At 39.7% G+C, this 21,264-nt stretch overlaps 2 protein-coding genes across 2 annotated transcripts; both read left to right on the top strand.

The window, feature by feature from the left end:
* The first annotated feature begins 357 nt into the window (after positions 1-357).
* LOC140927174 (creatinase-like) lies at positions 358-7,074 on the top strand. The gene is made up of 6 exons (XM_073376820.1): positions 358-997; positions 1,409-1,607; positions 2,165-2,262; positions 3,126-3,435; positions 6,276-6,390; positions 6,528-7,074. The coding sequence occupies exons 1-6, from the start codon at positions 866-868 to the stop codon at positions 6,973-6,975; spliced, it is 1,302 nt and encodes a 433-aa protein (XP_073232921.1). The 5' UTR covers positions 358-865; the 3' UTR covers positions 6,976-7,074.
* Positions 7,075-9,585: 2,511 nt separating this feature from the next.
* LOC140927173 (creatinase-like) lies at positions 9,586-20,258 on the top strand. Its single transcript, XM_073376819.1, has 7 exons — positions 9,586-9,720; positions 10,601-10,726; positions 11,691-11,889; positions 16,013-16,110; positions 17,056-17,362; positions 18,955-19,069; positions 19,610-20,258. The coding sequence occupies exons 2-7, from the start codon at positions 10,613-10,615 to the stop codon at positions 20,058-20,060; spliced, it is 1,284 nt and encodes a 427-aa protein (XP_073232920.1). The 5' UTR covers positions 9,586-9,720; positions 10,601-10,612; the 3' UTR covers positions 20,061-20,258.
* Positions 20,259-21,264: the final 1,006 nt, after the last annotated feature.

The raw sequence follows: 21,264 nt of genomic DNA, 5'->3' as shown, positions 1-21,264 counted from the left end.
TGTTGAATCCACCGTTGTTGAGTTTGCTGTTCTGTTTTATTTACCTGAGATACTGGGCGGTGACTCGCCGACTGTATGAAACATTGTTATAATTCACAGATGAAAAATTAAAACCAGAGCTTTATCGTCGATGGCAATCGGTTGCCTGGAAACCCATAATGCGCTTTAACGTCACTACTCTGGATGACTTCAAGGCGGACACCAACCAAACTCGATAGATTTATAGCCAAGAGGAAATCACGCTGGCCTTGAGATGCTTGAGTGATACACGCACGCTTCACGCGCGACGAGATTATAAACCTCGCGGCTCGCGCTCCGCGCCTGGCTTCGCGAGGAATTTTGGTGGGGGGGATTTTCGAGCCACACGAATTGTTTTCTTTCGTTACATTACCCTTACATTTTTTTTTTCGTAAAAATGTCGTACAAGTCCCCGATACAGGTTCTCTGTGACTGGTGTGATAATAGTTAAAATTCGGCCCTGCTCGCCATAGAGCATGCAGTAGATCAGTGGTTAGAGCATACGTACTAGAACCTTGAAGGGTAGTCTGTTCGTCCGTACTTTTGCGGGCCATTCTGTTACAAGCAAAAAGTAGCTAGTAGTTTTTTCCACAAGTATTTGGTTTAAAGAATCCTTTAGATTTATTTGGGGCAAAAGAGAACAGTAGAGTTTGGTGCGGATCAAATCCTTTGGATTTCAGTACCCTTTGCTGATCAAAGTTGCCTGAAAAAGCTAAAAACAGGGTGAATAGTAAAAGAGAAAAGGTTTTATTTCAAATCTTTTCTTTTAGTGTTGTTAATTGAAATTTTTTATTCTTTGTTTTTGTTTTTGTTTGTTTTTTGTTGTTGTTTTTTTCGATTTTGCTAGATGTTTCATTTGATCAGAAGTGTGCGGGTATGTCGTTCAGCGTGGGTACCAGTCCTCCAGCGGATGTTGAGTGCGAGTGGGCTTAGCGATCATAACCAGCAGCGCGTGATGGAATGTCGCAATGGTGAAAAGGTGGGTAATAATTATCATCAACCCTGAAGTTTGGGTTGATTTTGCCTGGATCGTTAAACGTACTGGAAAGAAACAAAAACTCTGCATTACTAGCTTATTTGGTCTTTCTCTATGGGGAAGAAAATGAGCTATGGGATTCACGAGTATCCGCAGATTGCTAAAGACAAGGAAGTAATTAATTAGTTACGATAAGAGCAGCAAAGAGCGCGCCAAAAGTAAGTTTTGAATTGCCTCCTTATAACCCCCTCCCCCCTCCGACATCTCTTGACCGTTCCCCCTCCCCCTCTCCATCCTTAGGTTGTCCTTGGACTTTGAAGCGTAAAGAAGTTAATAGAAATTAATAGGAAAAAAATGAATGTAAAAAATATATGGAAAAAAGCGTCCATTCACACAAAATTTTACCATTTACAGGTAAAACCAACTTTTTCAGCCCAAGAGATGAATCGACGCCTGGATATGGTACGAAGCCACATGGAGTCTAACGACCTGGACGCATGCGTATTTACTTCCTATCACAATATCCATTATTTCAGTGACTATCTTTTCTGCTATTTTGGTCGCCCCTACGCGTTTATTGTTACACCGACCAAAACAATTAGCGTCTCTGCCGGTAAGACGATCTCATCTTTTTTCCAAGTTTCATTATGACAGTTTGAGAGCATGGTGTTCTTAGATTTAATATCTCCAATTTCAAAGCAAAGAGGGCGGGTCGAACCTTGACAGCGACAACGAGTTGTTTCCTCGACAAGAAACTTCTCTCTAAGCTGCCACTCTTCACTTAGGGGCAAATTTCAAACAACTTTTGTAAGTGTAGATATTTACAGTCGGAAAACAATTATAGTTGCACTTATAAATTACTCTTGTTAAAGTGTTAGTTATGGAAAATTACCGGAGGCGCGCCTTTTTTTACGCCAATCTGAAGCCCACAGGGCTAAAAAATATATATTTTCAATGCCCGACCCCTTCTCACAATATGACTCAGAAACCAGGGTAAGTACCGATGAAATCGTTCCCCTAGCAGGAAATATCACTGCCATAGTTTTTACCGGCATCTATCCTTCATTAAGGCCCCAGCATACTGCAACGAAGTATCTTTAGATAGGTATGTCCAATATTCTATCAATGTTTCATTATTTTTATCTTTGGTGCTTTATTGTTTCTCGTTAGGGATTGACTACGGCCAGCCCTGGCGTCGGACGTTCGGAGATAACATCGTCTACACTGATTGGCAAAAAGACAACTATTTTTATGCTGTGAAACAGCAGGTTGGTACACATGATTCCTGAGTAATTAAACATTCTATTACGCACTAAATAGAACATTTGTCGTCTGATTATGCGACAGGTAACTGGCAAGAAAAGTGAATATTAAGTTTCTGGTGGTCAAAAAACGTGGCATCCTTGGCGTCGAAAAAGCATGTAGGTTACCTCCCTCTGTATCTGCGCTGGTAGTATCTTATCGTTCTACTACTTCGATATAGCAAAATCTTCTCCTATAGCGAATGGCATTTTACAAGCCAGTTATAGCGGAGTTTGCGCGCGCGCGTGAATCGCGGGTAGTGGAACACCTCGGGTATTAAATTTGTTTATCTATGTATCCAAGAAATTTTAGTTGTTAGCGGATGTGAAATGCGAGAGTTAATGGGCTGGGAGTCCAAGGAGTCCAATCTGTGTTTAACTTGATATTGGACATCCACGTTATAAATTGTCAACTGCCAAAAAAGTGAAACCGCTGATCGGTGTCACATGACTGTATCGTGCTCTCATGTGTTCAACTCATTGAGGTGACGTTTTTTTTAAGTTCCACGCTGAGTAGTTATTGGTTTTTAACTGATCGCTGGCTCAGGTCCATTTTTTCGAGAGGAATTCAGTGGACCTTTTGCTTATGGCGAAAGTTGAATTGCTTCAGAAAGACATTTCTTAAAAGATCCCAAGAGAGCTTTGCTTTTAGCCTTGGCTAAATCTATATAATTGTTAGTAAAATGTGTATGGAAATAGAACTACGACACAACGTAGCCTGCTGTAACAAACTATCCTTTTAATCCGATTTAGCCGTATTTCGTTATATCGAGGTATGTATATTTGTATATACCAACACTTAACCCAAATTAATCTAACAATTTTTTAAGGTTGGAGATGCCAAAAACGTTGGACTGGAATTCGACTTCGTTACCCTCGACAACTATCGGAAATTCACCGATGCCTTGCCGAATGCGAAATTTGTAGATGTTGGTCAACCAACCATGAAAATGAGAATGCTAAAGTCCGCTGAAGAGATAGAACTTATCAGGCAGGGCGCGCGGATCGCCGATCTTGGCGGGGAAGCGGTCGCTAAGGCTATCAAAGTAGGTGCAGCGGAACACGAAATCGCTTTGGCATCGACGGATGTGATGGTGAGAGAAATTGCTGCCACTTATCCTCACAGCGAAATCAGAGACAGTAAGTTATTTGCTACATGCTCGCGAAGACTGCAGGCGTGTTAAATTTAATGGAGTACATTATTTATTATAAGAACTCACAAAGATCCTTCAGTAAGTCAGTCAATCAGTCAATCAGCCATCTTGGTTAGATGAAAATGCGCTGTATCATTCAGTTTATAAAGAATTTGAACAAGCAAAAAGGAACAAGCACACTGCTTCAATGGCTTGAAAGAATCGAAAGGAAAAGTAGGGTAAAGGTTAAGAAGAGATGAGTGGAATTTAAGTCCTTCTGCCCATTTTTTCCTTTCCGTTAGCCTTCTTCCCTCTCAGTTACAATAAATTACGCTAGGCACACGTTTCCAATAGGCCCCCTTTTCGCGCTCCTCTCAAAACCCTAGGATAGCCTGATTCTCAGACGTTCAAAGGTCTCTCTTTTCAGTTCCTTCTCGGAGCCTCTTAAACTCTTGTAACCCTTTTTTTTATTCATCTAATTCATTCCTGTTTTTTGGGTTAACATTTTCCCTACCGATGCCATAACCACGCCGTTTGATGTTCATCCCACATACAACCCCCAATCCCGTGACCTCCCCGTGACTTGCTCTGTAGAAGGGCTAGCGCTCGACGCGTAAGCTTTTTATATAATCCCTTTACGGTTGTAAACGGTACTGACGTTGACGAAACCAAATTTTGCGACACCCTGGGTAAGCCGCGGCTAGGTAGGCACTATACAGAAGCGGATCCAGGAGAGGGGCTTTTTTAGACCAAATTGAGCACACATGTCCAATACTCTCGACCAGATTCCAGTGGACAAAACCTGGAGTCCGACGGAGTCTAGTCGAAAAATAAAACCGGAAGTACAGTAGAGTCCACTTGAGTTACCGGAAGTTTAGTCATGAGTGAAACCGGAAGTGTAAACAATACTTAGAGGAGGGTTGGAAAGTCGTCCGATGGAGTCCATCGGTTCCATTGGAAACACATCGATTCCGATGGAATCTCAGGAAGTCTAGTCGTGCCATGAGTCAAAACAAGCACACTGCACGTGTAACATAACTCGTTCTTTAAGCCCTAAGTCGAGAATGGCAAGCCTAACAGGAAGTTTAGTCATGAGTGAAACCGGAAGTGTAAACAATACTTAGAGGAGGGTTGGAAAGTCGTCCGATGGAGTCCATCGGATCCATTGGAAACACATCGATTCCGATGGAATCTCAGGAAGTCTAGTCGTGCCATGAGTCAAAACAAGCACACTGCGAGAATGGCAAGCCTAACAGGAAGTTTAGTCATGAGTGAAACCGGAAGTGTAAACAATACTTAGAGGAGGGTTGGAAAGTCGTCCGATGGAGTCCATCGGATCCATTGGAAACACATCGATTCCGATGGAATCTCAGGAAGTCTAGTCGTGCCATGAGTCAAAACAAGCACACTGCACGTGTAACATAACTCGTTCTTTAAGCCCTAAGTCGAGAATGGCAAGCCTAACAGGCAACAGAACTCGTTCTTAAAGCCATGAGTCGAAACAAGCACGGACGTCGGTACACATAAGTCGTTCTTAAAGCGATGAGTCAAAACAAGCACGCTACACAAAAAATATAACTCGTTCTTAAAGCAATGAGCCGAAACGAGCACGCTACGCGAATGGCATAACTCGTTCTTAAAGCCAAGAGTCGAAACAAGCACGGTACCCACGTAACATAACTCGTTCTTTAAACCCTAAGTCCCCCGGGCCCTTATTCGAGACGGACTGGCACGCTTAAAGCCACGAGTCAAAACAAGCACGGTAAAGCTATGAAACGGGGCAAAAGCCCCGCGAAACGAGGACAGTACACAAGTATATGCTTCGTTCTTTAATGGTAACTATAATATGAGCTACACTTGAGTAGAATTATTAAAAGAAACATACTGGTAGGGGGTAGGCATAACATTGAAATTGACATTACATGGATACAAAATGTACTAAGTTATTGAACTTTTTTACGCGCTCGCTCTACTATCCCTGAGGAAAAATGGGGGACTACTCGTTGTCTACTTTGCATGTGAAAAGATCACCATTGCTATGGTACAATATAACAACTCACACCTTTTACAGAAAAAAAAATTATTCATTTAATAAGTGAAGTTAAGTATTTCAGTGGTATAAAATAAATGGAACATATTGCATGGCCGCTCGGAGATATGAAATTTCTCTTCTCATGTTGAAACAATATTTCACTGCTTCCAGCAAGGCTTACCCTTCCTCCTCTGTTGGATTGCTGTTAATCATACCTTTGTTGAGAAAAGCATGGACAAAATTCTTATAACAAGTTAGACTTAATTTGTGTTTTTCATGTAAAATCATGCATGCCCAACCCTATTCTGCACCCTACAGGAAATAATTACGTTGGATTTATGCACGCAATTTCAATATGTAAAGGGTGTGGGGAAACAGTGATAGATTTAGTACAGGGTATTTTTCAAAAGGGTAGCACCTGGCTATGAGCCAGGGCACAAATAAATTACAAATACTCAATCATTGTTCCATAGACTTTCAATGCAGGATTGTAGCTTTTATCCTGAATATTAGACAGTGGTATTACATCTTAAGAAGAGACAGTAAATTCCTTTTAGCTTGTGTTTTGCTTTCCCCAGTGTGGGTCTGGATGACTGCCCCTCCCCCCACCCCCCACCCCCCTTATCTGAAGGCCTGGATCCGCCACTGCTATGTTGTTTTGACCAAGAGAGAATGAGCTCATTCTCTCTTGGTTTTGACTGAACAATCTTGAGGTGGAGTTCCAACTGATGACTTGCCTGCTTTCTACTCCTTCCTCTTCCCTCCCCTCCACAATCAGTACCTCACTTTTCCTTTCTGGTTACGTTTCTTTTTAGCTTGGACCTGGTTTCAGTCAGGAATAAACACAGATGGAGCTCACAATCCGGTTACGACACGGCGATTGCAAAAGGGCGATATTTTAAGCCTGAACTGCTTTCCCATGATAGCAGGGTGGGTATAAACTTGTTTATTTAAACGTTACTTGGATCTTAGTAGAGAAATTTCTGTTAAAATTACTTGCTGAGATAACACTTTTAAAATGGGGAAAAGACGAAATCGCTTCTTATTATATTTTATTTATTCTTTAGATACTACACGGCTCTGGAGCGTACGCTATTTTGTGATCACGTACCAACAGACCGCCACATGGAGCTCTGGGAAGTCAACTGCAAAGTGCACCGCCGGGGACTGGAACTAATTAAGCCAGGAACACGCTGCAGCGACATAGCAAAAGAGCTGAATGAGTTGTACCTTGAACACGACCTTCTCAAATACCGCACGTTTGGTTACGGCCATTCCTTCGGTGTTCTCAGCCACTATTACGGTCGCGAAGCAGGACTGGAACTTCGCGAGGATATAGACACGGTCTTACAACCTAATATGGTAGTATCCATGGAGCCGATGATAACTATACCCGAGGAAGAGCCTGGGGCGGGTGGATACAGAGAGCACGATATATTGGTTGTCAAGGAGACGGATAGTGAGGATATAACAAAGTTTCCATTTGGACCAGAGCAAAATATTATCAAAAATTAACCACTGCAGCCGAAAGCTTTTTGAATTCTTAATGATATATTTTATCTAGCAAGATTTTTGAAAACAGTACCACCAAATAGCCCCCTCCTGTCACGCAGTTTGTTTTTTTCGGCCAAAAATTATGTCCAAGGAAGCCAATATACAGTGAAACCCCTATTAAGCGGACACCTTCGGGACCTTCCCTGGTTTCCGCTTTACAGAGGGTGTCCGCTTAATAGAGGTTTCACTGTAATAAACTACGAGTGCAAGCATAGCTTTTTCTCTTCTCCGCCTTTCTTCCTTCTGGATCTTTCTATTCTTTTTCCTTTTCTTTCCTTTTCTTTAGATAGTGTAATTTTCGAAATTTTTCTGCCTTTTGTCCTTTAGAAATTGAATTCAAGGCTGATCGGACAGCTAAGGATAGGTAATTTTTTTATTACTGATCCTGATCTACCCCAAGATCCCGCTTTCCCTCGCTGCTGTTTGTCCAAGTGGTCCTTGCAAGTAATAATCGTTTGCTTTTGTCCCGTCTTCTCTCAGATGGCTGAAATTTTCGCTAGGTTCATTTTCCAAAATCGGCTAGGTATATATATTTTTTCGCCGTTTTTTATACATTCTATTTCTTTTCTTTTCTTTTGTTGCAATTTTATAAAAAAAAAAAGTACTAGTATTTTTTTTGCTGTTAGGAACCAATCTTTAATTTGAAAAGATGGTCTTTTCCTAAAGAAACGTCAGTGTTACGTTGAAGGAGAAGTAAAACAGAATACAATGAGTGAATAAATGAATAAATAATAATAGTTAGCTATACTTTTTAGCATACGCGACTATCGCACTCTTGCAATAGCGTCTAAGTATGACCAAGAAAAGAAGGAGTCAGTTTCAGAGGAAATGTCTTTGTTGATAACGACACAGGGAGCCCTAGCTCTATGAGCTTATAGGGCTCCCTTTCTTCCTTACTGTCTTAGTTTCTTTACTTAATGAACGCGATATTTAATGGAAAAAAAATGAAAAGTAATTTTGTCATGAAATCGCAAATTTTTGCCTTCATACAAATTTCGATATTTTTTTGTTCCGTATTACGCATTGTGTTCAAATTAGGTGACATTAAAAAGTTCAGTAGAGACGTAGAGCTTGTGCTAACTGTGTGTTGATAAAGGCAATTTGCCACCAGGCCACCTAAAAGATTGAAAAACTAACGTTTTAAAGCAATAGTCGTTGTGAATCCTTCATGGATATAAAGACGGTCTTTCAACTTACTATGTTGGTATCCATGGAGACTATAACAACGATTTCAGAAGAAAAGCCTAGGAGGGAGCACCACGAATTGATTGTCAAGGAGACGGATTCTAAGAGAATTTGCCAGCCCTGAGGAAGGGCCTGCGCTGGGAAACGTCACCTTTTCAACCATTTTATTACGACGAACTGACTTATTGACTCACACAGTTGATAACAACAAATTTTAAATTATGATCAACCGTTTGCCTAGTAAAAGCCTATGATTTTACGTTCTGGATGTCGTGTGGAGTGGAACTTACTAACTGAATCATTTTAGACTCATGTGATTGTGAAGCTAACGCAGGTGTGCAAAAATATATTAAAATTGTTGTAATTTTTTTTACTGGGTGCTTGTTTTGTGGCCATTGGTATGTCAACCCTATACCATCAACTGATTGTATGTTAAAATCAAGTGAGGAACACATTCCAAGCCTGAGCATCAAGCGTAGTCGAAACAGAAGAGGTTTCTTGATATATATTAAATCTCTTTTTATATGTAACATTTTTCAAAAACTGACTAGTGAAATGTCAGTCTAGATATCAGTTATGGATACTAAAAAGTATGTTTCTGTTTCTCGCTTTTTCCTTACAAGGGGACTGCGATGAAGTATAATCCTGACTATAGTTTAAAAACGCTTTTGGTATTCAGTACAGTAATCTGCTTATCCTTTTTTTTCTGCGACATCTTTTTAAAAGAGTCACATGGAGCACCTCAAAACGTAGCTGCGGTCACAAACGCGCTAATATTTCTATACTCCCCTATATCTGAGGCCGACTTTAAATTTAAGGACGATTTGTAGCTCGCCTGGCCTGACCTTGCTAAAATCTTCATTGTTGATTTAACTTGTTAAACCGTAGAGGCTTTCACCTTCATCGCAATTAAACTCCCAACTGCTTACAAAATGTTATTCCGATAATTCCGAACCACACTCGCCACCCACTGACTCACTCTGACGACGCAAGGGCTAGGGGCTCGAACCGCCAGCTTCTCTGTCTCCTATATCTGCGGTGGCCAAACTACCTTATCAACTAAGAAATCTCAGTTGATAAAACCAAATTTTTCTAACATTGTGCAGATGAGTGAAATCTTTAACAAAGCCGCCATTCAAATTTTTAATTGACATACCGGTCCGGAGCATAGTTGTCCCGCGTAGACGAGTCTGCAGGACGTACGCTAGCTCTTTTTGGGCCTCTTTTGTATATGTAGCCTACAGAACAGAGTTGTTTTTTGACGAAGTCTTCTTTGTTTTGCGTGTCACGCAGAGAGTAGCGTTACTTGACGAGACAAAGAACGGCTCAGGCGTAGCGTTACGTGACGAGGGAAAGAACGGCTCAAGCAGGAGGCTATCGATACGTACGGTAACATTAGCCGTTGCCTTCTTCACAGACGGTATTTCGGGCGGGCTTGACGAGCCCTAAACGAATTTTCTTTCACTGATTAAGTCCTGCGTCGACGATACTCCATTCCACAAGCGTTGTCCTTTTTCGAAGGTGAGATTTTGAAAATTTATCACTTGTACACAAGTGTTGACAAGTCCAGCTTGAGTCTGTTAAAAAATCAAAAATATTGGGTTTTTACTAGCTGCTTATCAGTGCTGTTATCACTCTAGATCAGATGAAGAAACTGGTCGTTTCGTAACCAGTTTTCAAGCTCTAACACAGGGTCTCTCGAGCGACAGCTGCAGCAACCCTGCCTGCACGTCGATCATTGTTGGCCGACGGGATACTTCGACAGCTAAACGAAGTTTATACGATGATCTTGGGAAATAGCGTTCTATTTAGCATGTATTTTAATCTTCATTTCTGCCAAAGAATAACAATACGGATATTTACACTTTAATAATTATTATAGAAAAACAAAATGGGGCACACGATTTGCATAACTAAACTTCTGTAGTCTGTACTGAAAGTGAGGAATAGGGTTGTTAAAACTCTGGATACGGGAGATGGGAACGGGCTGTTGTTAGGAACTCAAACCTCCAAAAACGGCAGGCGCGGATCACTCCGGTTTCCACTGCTTTACGGAAATCGGTCAGATTTTCAATTTTTTATTTTCTGGAAAATGGTTTGGATAATATTTTTTTCCAATTTCCGTGCATAAGAGATAATAATAATAATCGCCGATTTGTAAGGCTTCATCCGAGGCCAGAATGGAACTGGCCAACATCCTGTCTGAATGTCTCAGAAACCCAGGAAGTTGAAATCCAAACAAATTTAGGAAATCGGCCAGTATTTATCCTATAGATCTGCGCCTAAAGGGTATCGTATCTCCTGTGGCGTATTTAAACTTTCCTTCTTTCACTTGTTTATTTTCTGTGTTCTTTTCTCAGTGGTGTTTTCTTTTCTATATCTCCTTTTCGGAACATTGCAGATTACGAGGACAATGCTTGCGCAATCGTCACTTTTCCGCAAGCTCGGCAAGGTAGTTATGCCGGTGTTTCTGCGAAAAAAACATGACTACTTTCCACGTACGCTGAAACTATACAATGGCAAGAAGGTGAGGAACATAAATCAGTACTCTTAATCTCAGAAACTCCTGAACTTGCAAGACGTTGAGAATAGATTTCAGCTACACTTTTTTTGGATCTTTCATTTCAAAATGTTATACCTTTTATACTACTACATGAGAAGTTTCAGCAATTTGATTGGCTTAAAGCAGTGGTATTTCAGCTTAATTTGAAATACCTACATGTGAAAATTACAAACCTTTTGTGGGTAGTAGTAAAAACAAATAATAGCATGATTTGAACGTGATATTTGGCATAAATACCACTCGTAATATTTTAAAATTACCTCAAATTTCACTCGCCTTATGGCTCGTGAAATTTCGTATAACAATTTTGAAATATCACTCGTGGTATTTATGCCAAATATCACTACAAATCATGCTGTTACCTATACAAATTAACACCGAGAATGTTCAATAGCGTTGCCACAACGGGTCATAACAACAAAGTTTGGATACAAGGGAAACCTGTAACCAAATTGCATCCTCGTCCCTAGGGTCTTCTCAGTTTCCAATACGGCGAAGCTCCTGGAGATGAATGTTTATGACGAAAATAGAAAAGATCAGCCTTGCATTTAGTTTTTAAACTAAAGATCAGACCCTTACAATTACAATATATTTATGCCCTTCATTCAATATGTTGATTTTCAACAAAGATAACGATATATTACAGTCGACATAGCACCACCTTATAGTTTGTCAAGGGAATTTTGGGATGAAGAAACAACCCCACTGTTTGTATATCTGGCCCCAGTTGTTCAAACGTTGGATAGCGCTATCCACCGGATAAATCACTATCCAGCGGATAGCGTAATTGGTTTCCCTAATACTTATCTGCTGGATAGTGATTTATCCGGTGGATAGCGCTATCCAACGTTTGAACAACTGGGGCCTGTACGTTACCAATGTACATTTTATTCTTCAACTGAGTTGTTGTTTTTGTTGTTTTCCTCAGTGTAGGCAACTGTTTTCATCCAATGAAATGGATAGGCGACTGAACAGAATCCGCAGTCACATGGAACAGGAAGGCATTGACGCATGCGTGTTTACATCATACTACAACGTGTACTATTTTAGCGATTTCCTTTATTGTTCGATGGGAAGACAATACTGTTTAATCGTTACTGACGAAACGAGCATCACCATTACTCCATGTAAGTACGTACCCATTGAGGGATGATTAGAAGAGAAGATCCGTGTATTTCTTTTTCCCTCTTTTCTCTTTTTTAATTCATCCATCATTCCGTCTGTCCGTCCTCCCATCAGTCAGTCAGTCTGGAAAGCTTACTAATAAGATCTACTAAGTCGGTGTGTTGGATATTCAACAAATTTTATAGTAAGGCGGAGTATTACCTGAGAATTATGCAGATCAAGGGGGGATTTATCAAACAGCTGGGCTAACACAACCTCGTCCCCGAGGAGTTTTGGTTGCCGTCCCTTTCTTCTGCGATAACATGTACTATTGACATCATTTTACCAGATTGTTTATTGTTTATTGTTTTGTTTGCCAAAAAATTATACAAATCAAATGAAATCTAATTACTTAAACTCTCATGGCGAGGAAGCCTAAGAGAAGCCACCAGGCTTATAAGGAATGGGCTCCCTCAGTTAGATAAATAGAACAAAATATTATCATAATTACACATGGGAAAATCAATGGCAGAGCTACAGTAAATCTTAAAATAAGTATATTAGATAGTCGTACTAATCATAGTTCTAGGCTAAAAAAAGCGAAATGACAAAAAGAAAAAACAAAACAAAACAAATGAAAATAAAAGAGCCAAGGAAGAAAAAAAAATACATATATATATATATATAAATTACTATTTATGATAAGAGGAATGCTTTCAGTTTACAGCAAAAGGAAGCGCTACTTGTTGCATTTCGAATTTCAAAACTAAGAGAGTTAAAAAATTTAGGACCTTGGAAACTGATGGAGAACTTTCTTATATTAGTCCTGCATTGTGGTAAATAAAAATGCTCCGAACTTCTAGTGCCATAAGAATGCACCTGGCGTGTCACCAGAAACATGTTATTGAAGCTATAAGGAAGTAAGCCAGATCTGTATTGATACATAAATTTTCCTATTTGAAGTTTGTAGATACTCTCAAGATTCAGAATTTTTAAATTTTTAAATAAGGGGTCAGTGTGAGCATCGAAAGCACTCCTCGACATTATTCTTACGACCCGTTTTTGAAGTGTGATTAATCTTCTGAGGTTTGATGGGTAGGTCGATGCCCAGACGCTCACACAGTAGAATAAGTATGGGTAGATAAGGCTAAAATAAAGCATTCGTAAGGAGGAATTATTTAGGCAAAAACTTGATTTATAAATTATACCTATGGCTTTAGACACTTTCCTAGCAACATTATGTATATGTGATTTCCATGTTAAATGTTCATCCAAAATTACACCAAGAAAAGTAGCTTCCTTAACACGGTCAATCGAATAATTACTAATATTAAAAGCTAAATCAAGTGTTTGCCTGTTTTGTCTCGGTCTGAATATGATAAAATTAGATTTCTTAACATTAATAGATAGCTTATTTGTATAAAACCAACACGTTATCTTTTTCAATTCTAAATTTACAACTTCCATAAGATAGGAAGCATCAGTATGGGAATAGAAGATATTAGTGTCATCAGCAAATAGTATCAGCTCTAAGACCTTTGACACATTACATAGATCATTTATATATACTAAGAATAACAGGGGACCTAAGATAGATCCCTGAGGGACTCCGCAAGTGATATCTAATGATGAAGAGTTGTAACCGTTATATTGCACAAATTGTTTTCGACAAGATAGATAACTTTTAAACCATTGTAAAGTAATACCACGTACTCCATAATGTTCTAATTTGTCGAGCAAAATTTCATGATTTACTGTATCAAAGGCCTTAGATAAGTCAATGAAAAGGCCTAAAGTTACCCTTTTATTATCAAGTGCATTTGAGATCTTGTCATACAATTGGATTAAAGCATGTGCAGTAGAATAATTTTTTCTGAATCCATACTGATTATGGGAAAGAATATCATATTTATTTAAAAAATTAATGAGGCGATTGTAGACGATTCTCTCTAGGAATTTAGAGAAAACTGGTAACACCGATACGGGTCTGTAATTTGTGAACAAAGATTTATCACCAGATTTAAACAATGGAATAACTCGTGCAATTTTCATCTCTTGGGGCACAACTCCAGAATTAAGAGACAAGTTAATTATATACGTCAATGGTGCGCAGATTAAGTTAAAAGACTCTTTTACAACATTCATTGAGATACTATCATATCCTGGAGCAGTACCGGATCGAAAGCTACTACAAATCTCAGTGACTTCTTGTTCTGATGCCGATTGAAGAAAAAATGAATTAATAAAGCCTCCATTCAGAAAAGAGCGATGAGATTTGTCAGACGCCGGAATTGTTTTAGCTAAGTTAGGTCCAATATTCGTAAAATACTCGCAAAAACGGTTTGCTATATGAGTAGGATTACATATTTCTTCTTCATTAGATTTGAAGATGGAAGGCAACTTACACTTGATTTTCTTCTTGTTAATAAGATCGTTAAGTAATTTCCAAGTTGATTTTGCATTTGATTTATATTCATCTAACTTTTTACTGTAGTAGAGACGTTTAGCAACGCGAAGGGAATGTGTCAATTTGTTTTTATAACTCTTGTAAAGTTTCTCACGATATGGAGTTGGGTTAGCAAGGAAACGCTTGTATAATAAATTCTTTTTTCTTACCGATTTAAGAAGACCTTTAGTTATCCATGGTTTGCTCAAAGTAACATTCTTTACTTTCACTTTTTTGAGAGGAAAGCAGTCATTGTAAATGGTAGTGTATTTATCAAGAAAACACCGATAAGCGCAATCAGTATCTTTACATTCAGATAATTCATCCCAATGAACGTTTGCAAGCCTATCTTTAAACTTAGCGACATTATTTCCACTTTTGTCACGAAAAGAAAGCCAAGAAGTTTTATTTAAGTTCTTGTTTTGATCAAGAAGCAGTGTGAAAATCGGAAGATGATCAGATATATCACAAAACATCAGCCCGCTAACAGATAAGTTGTTTAAATTATTCGTGAAAATATTATCAATTAGCGTAGCCGTGTTAGAAGTTATTCTTGTCGGACGTGTGATCAATGGAAAAAACATCCTTGAATACATAGTTTCTAACAATTCTCCAGTTGTGTCGTGACAATGGTGGTTGATTAAGTCTAGATTCCAGTCACCTAAAACATAGCAAATCTTGTTTTCCTTAGAGATACTTGCAAGCAACGAATCCAGGCTATTCATAAAATCGCGTAAATTTGAATTTGGTGGCCTGTAAACCACACCTACAATTATATTTTTCTCTTTCGGCCTATTGATTTCCACAAACAAAGACTCAGCACATTCAGTGCAAGAAAAAACTAAGTCAGGTCGACATTTAAAATCAAAATTGTCCGCTAAATATAGACCTACACCTCCACCTGTCCTATCTTTACGTGGATTGTGGACAAAATTATAACCTGAGATATCGGTATGATGCGATGAGTCTCGAAGCCAGGTCTCAGTTATACCAATAAAAGAGAACCTCAACTCTAGATTCTTTAGTAAAGTGGTTAAGCTATCCAAATTACGATGAAGGCTACGAATATTAAGATGCAGAAGCGATAAACAATTATTGACTTCTGATATATTTTTCTGATGCAACATTTCATTGAAGTTTTCTTCGGTATAATATTCGCAGTCAACTAACTCCGTGAAGAAATAAGCATCAGGATCATGATGGCTAGAAAGGCTAAATTTTTTATATGTTTCAGATAATAAAGGATTAAACCTGAGGCTAGCTAACCTATCGGGATCGTAACGTATAGGTCCATTTAACTTCTCAAATATAGCCAAACGAAAGTCTTCTTCGTTTAAATGAGTAAACGGTAATTCTCCCATTAATGAGTCGAACAAAAAACATTTTGCAATATACTTAACTTAATCATTTGAAGAACCGGAGGGTTTATCACGAATGATCAAACGATCTAAGATAAAATATGCTGATTTTCCTGCTTGCTTGGCCTCCTTGAGCTTCTCCAAATGAGGTTTCCTCTTTTCAAGCGTCGCTTGCGAAAGATCTTCGCAAATAAACAGTCCTTTCTGGTTTTTTTTCAGATATTACAAACATGGTTATGAAGAATTAGTCGGGGGATTTAAGCCAATCAGAAACGGAGAAATAGTTTGAATTAATAATAACGTCAAATAATTAATGATTGGCTGGTCTTTTGTGCTTTACAGCCGTCGACTATGGATATCCATGGCGACGAACAAGCGGGGATAACATCAGCTATACTAACTGGCAAAAAGATAATTTCTACCACGCAGTTCAACAACAGGTAAATAGGGATAAAATACAGAGAAATAAGGGGTCATGTAGAATGGAATGGTAAGTCTTGTTTAGGAGTTTTGGGAATAATAAATCTTCCAGTTTCGATTTCTAAGTAAGGGAGCTAACTGAGCTATGATTTCCTATCCTAAATTTGGAGGCGATACGTTTATGTTCAAGATTCCTGATATGATTAGTGAATTCAGAGTACTTTGTTTCATTTTTAGAGATGGAGTAGAATTTTAGTTTTTTATGAGTGAGGCTGCATGGAGGTGACATGACCTTAAATTAGTAAATCCTCCCAGCTACTTTTATGGAAATTATACTGAAAAAATACTAGTTACTATAAAAACATAATTTACACGCGAAAGCAGAAAGGAGGTACGTTGTATCAAAATAATAGCCTAGCTGTACACAGAACTCAATACAGGGCTGGCACTACGGCAAAGGGCTGATTTATTATAGGCCAATATTTCGGCTAACAAAATTAGCCTTCCTCAGGGCCAGAGCCCAAGAGACCAAGAGAACGTATCTTTTAACAGCTCTTAAAATTTGAATTGAAAATTCGCATAAGTGGTTAACAATTAACTACAAGTATAAATACTGGATAGAATAAAATACAGGTAAATGATTATACAATAAAAATAGAAATAAAAACAGTTCAATGTTCATTCCTTCTGTTCAGACGGTCTGGTGACACGGTTTTGCCTCCATGTAAGAGGTACGCTTCTCTCTGTACACAGACCCCCATTTCCTCTCTAGAGATCGTCGAGCGTGCGTTTTTGGCTTGAAGCTTTTTCAGTGCCAAACGCACCCTGTCTGAGAACTCGACGGATCTTAAAAAGGCGGACTGTTCGCAGTCTAGATCAGAAACGAAGCCCTTTATAGGTCTGTCTTAAGCTGCTCCATTCCTAGACCCTATCGTCTTTGATGAATGAAATGTTTAAATCCCCAGCTTAAATCTGCAAAAACCGTTGGTTTAGAGTTCCCCGATGCAGGAGCATTCCTCAAAGACTTCTCTGATGCTCTACCACAAGCCAAGCTAGTCGACGTCGCGGATGCAGCGATGCATATACGTCGTATTAAATCCCCGGAGGAAATTGAAATAATCCGCCAGGGATCTCGGATAGCTGAACTTGGGGCATACGCTGCGATAAACACGATTCATGAGGGTGTGCCAGAGTATGAGGTCACTCTTTCTGCAACCAACACCATGGTACGCGAAATAGCTAAGGCATATCCGCACGTTGATATCAGGGATGGTGAGTTGTTTATTAGTTTTACACCATTATTTCTTATTTCCCAGGTGAGGGGTTCCCCCACCCCTGTCACAGGCAAAAAGTGTAATAACAGGGAGTTTAAGCACCATCAACGACTACAACAACGACAACGACAGCCAAAAAGCAATAGGTTTCGATTAGCAGAACTAAGCTCTGTACGTGCATCACGCATTTTTGTACATTTCTATTACCGCACTACCACGACGAAAAATGAAATGAAACTGCCTAATTCGTTGAGGACGTGAACACAAGGAAACGAATGTCGTATACTTTTCTTTTTAACCTTAGATACAGTCCTTTAGATTCAAATCCGGAAAAATTCACCACCATTTGACAAACTGAACGAAATGTGATAGGAGCGACAAAATTTGAAACAGTACATTTTAGCGACGTTTTGGCCTCCGTCGACGCCGTCGTTGCTTAAGCTCTCTGACGATACAACGACGACGACGACGACGATGATGATGATGGTGATGACGTTATGGGAACGATATGCTTCACGTGACCAAGATATTTGACACTCCCAGAAAATGTAAGGCCCAGCTAGACTCTAAGGGACGGACCATTAGAAAAGTTATGGAGGGGGGGGATGGGGAATTTTTGAGCCGCAGAAATTTTTTTTTCGTTATCAAATTCCTTGTATGAATATTTTTAGGCCATAGCATGAATATTGTTTAGGGTTAATTGGCGTGCTTGAAATTTTTTTTTCATTTAATTTTCCCTTGTGCGAATATTTTTTTTGTACTTCGCCCGCCCCACAACATAAATTTTCTAATGGTCCGTCCCTAACCAAGGGGCTTTCTTGGGATTACAAAATAAGTATTGATGCTTTGACCTCCAAGTGAGTTATCAGTTAACAGTTAAAGTTAGGAGTGGCCTTGGGCTGGGGTTTGCGTTTCAAAAAGTCACGTGACAAGTATTTCCATCCACACCCCAACACTCTAGGGTGTGTATGTGGAATTGAGAATATTTCGAACTTAGTCTTTAATTTCAAAATTCGCCACCCCTTTACTTAGTGTTTTGCGCTTTGGCTTAACATGGAGCTCTGCGGGGCTTGTAACAACTACTGTAGTTTTCCTATCTAAGTCCTCGTCTTTTGCTTCGGTTGACACGAAACTTTCCAATATTACTCTTACTGTAAATTATCGTTAGTGTGTAGAGTTTGCCGTAATTATCAGAATGTCAACCTACAGGCAAAAATAAATTTCAATTGATGGTAAAGAGGAGGGGGCTGGGAAGAGCAAGGAAAAAACTGCCAGTCACTGGCCAATAGTGCTTCGACTCGATCTAAATCGGGTAGAATCAATACCTTACGTCTGATTTAGGTGGTAAGCAGTTTGTTTTGGGCGTTTAAGCTGATTTTACAGCAAGTATGGCGTGTATTAAGTTTCGTTTAAGTTGAAAACAGAGTGAGATCTGAGTACGAGATTGGTTGTTTTGAAGTTGTTTATCCGGGACCTTGAAAGGTAAATAGTCTTTCTGGCTAAATAGTATTGAGAGCCGTTTTTATGAATAAGGAACTAGACCTATAACTTGACACGAGATTTATTGTCTGTTTGCGCTTTTTTTTTAAGTTTGGAGTTGGTTTCAGTCGAGTGTAAACACAGATGGAGCCCATAACTTTCCAACAACTCGCCAAGTGCAAAAAGGAGATATTCTCAGTCTTAATTGCTTTCCTATGATAGCAGGGTTAGTATGATTATTTGTTAAACACCTCGCCAGATGAGAATGTTTAAAACTCGTTATATTTTGTTTAGTAAGGTCAGGGCTAGCTGAAAACGACGCCCCGGTGGTTTCCTAGCCTCCCCGCAGACGTCCTTTGGGGTTCGTTTGTCACGCATTCATTTCTCCCCGAGAGAAATGAATGCGTGACAAACGAACCCCAAAGGACGTCTGCGGGGAGGTTAGTGGTTTCCCGGCGTCGCGAAATGTTGGCTGTTTTCTTTGGCTACACAAGAGCGCTGCTTGACCTAGGGAACACTGTGTATCCGCTAATGGAACTTTTCCTGTTTGAACACGTCGCATGTTTTCTCGTTCTTGGCAATCGTTGCACATGCATTTCCCTGCTTAAAACGCTACCATGTTCTTCCGTGCTTAATTATGTGTAACCGAGCGCTTGAAATTGTTGCAAGTTTTCATTCTTGGATTCATGCAAATTTTCTGTTCGTCAAATCAAGGAAGAACACCTGCTTCCCGCGTTGACTGGTATTTTTCCTTCGTTTCAAACAGAAACTACTCCGCTTTAGAGCGCACTCTATTCTACCATCACGTGCCTTCGGATCGTCACATGGAACTATGGGAAGTCAACAATAAGGTCCATAAAAAGGGACTAGAGATAGTCAAACCAGGCATGCGCTGTAGCGATGTTGCAAGAGAGCTAAATGAGATCTACATGGAACACGACATGCTGCAGTACCGTGTCATTGGTTATGGTCATTCCACGGGTGTTCTTACTCATTACTACGGGAGGGACTGGGGTCTAGAGTTCCTGGAACACGTGGACACTGTTTTAGAACCAGGCATGGTCATCACCATGGAACCCATGATAGTGGTTCCCGAGGGACAACCCGGAGCGGGCGGGTACAGGGAACATGATACGCTGATAATCACGGAAAATGGAACTGAAAATACAACTGCTTCGTTTCCTATTGGTCCAGAGCAGAATATTGTCAAAGACTGATGGCATTTGCAATAGAGACCAGTCCAGACGGTCTCAAAAAGGGTTAACTGTCAACCGTAAAACGGCAAACATTTTTTCCTTGCGCGTAAAAGTTAAAACAAATAAGCCGCATAGTCGTAAAAATATATCCCGCGAAAACATTATCTAGCCACAATATCTAATTTCTTTTCTTTTTTTTTTTTTTTAATCTAATTTCTTATCTGGCCCGGGTTGCTCGAAGCATGGTTAGTGCTAACCAGCGTTAAATACCATGGAAACCTATACATTTTGATACCTCTTAACCAACCGTTAGCGCTAACCAGGCTTCGAGCAACCGGCCCCTGGACTCGTAGATTATAAAGGTTTTTTAAAAATCTTGAAGGTCCACAGCAACTTTTGCAACTTGGAAATTCAACGATTTTCAAATTTTAAATCAGTTTCCTTTTTTATAAGATTCCTCTCGACCGTACTGGAAAGAAATTCAACCATAATTATAGGGAGCTCAAGCAGTGACGACGGCGACGAGAACGGTAAAAAGGCAATAGATTTTATGGGCAAAACAACAACTTTGCATATCACCGCCACACACTTGCCGTTATCGCACGACTACGACGTGAAACGTCATATTTTAGCGTTTTATGGAGGACGTGAACACATGACAACAGCTTTCATATTCTTTTCGTGAACTTTGACATTGACCTTTAGGATTTAACTCCAGAAAGCATCGCCAAAATTTGACAAATTGAACACGGTGGAACAAAAGCGATGAAGCTGAAAAAGAACGAGCTTTCTTTTTAAGAGACGTTTTCGTTGCCGTAGCCGTCGTTGTTGTTTAAGCTCCCTAATCTCCCTGTTTATGAACCGCTAACCGTTTCAACACTCCATTATCACCCTCTATCAAGACTCCTAAAACATGGCCACGGAAGGAGTACACATCCAAACTAGGAAGGAAGCCAACCTGTTCAATGTGGCACGATTGAAAGCTAGAACCAAGACTAACCTGATAGTCATCAGAGGATTGTTCTTCGCAGACGACAGCGCTCTTATATCACACAGTGCTACCGATAGGCAAGTCCTAGTTGACAAATTTGCCAAAGCCGCGTCACAGTTTAGCCTTAAGATCAACATTAAAAAGACGGCGTGCCTCTACCAACGACCTAAATACCTGACTGTTGCTGCGCCGACACCAATCAATGAGGAGAACCAACCGCTCCGCCAATGTGCA

Source organism: Porites lutea, chromosome 2 (assembly GCF_958299795.1).
Source record: "Porites lutea chromosome 2, jaPorLute2.1, whole genome shotgun sequence".
NCBI classification, from domain to species: domain Eukaryota; kingdom Metazoa; phylum Cnidaria; class Anthozoa; order Scleractinia; family Poritidae; genus Porites; species Porites lutea.
Note: the sequence above shows the minus strand (reverse complement) of the source record. Positions and strands in the feature narration are given on the sequence as shown.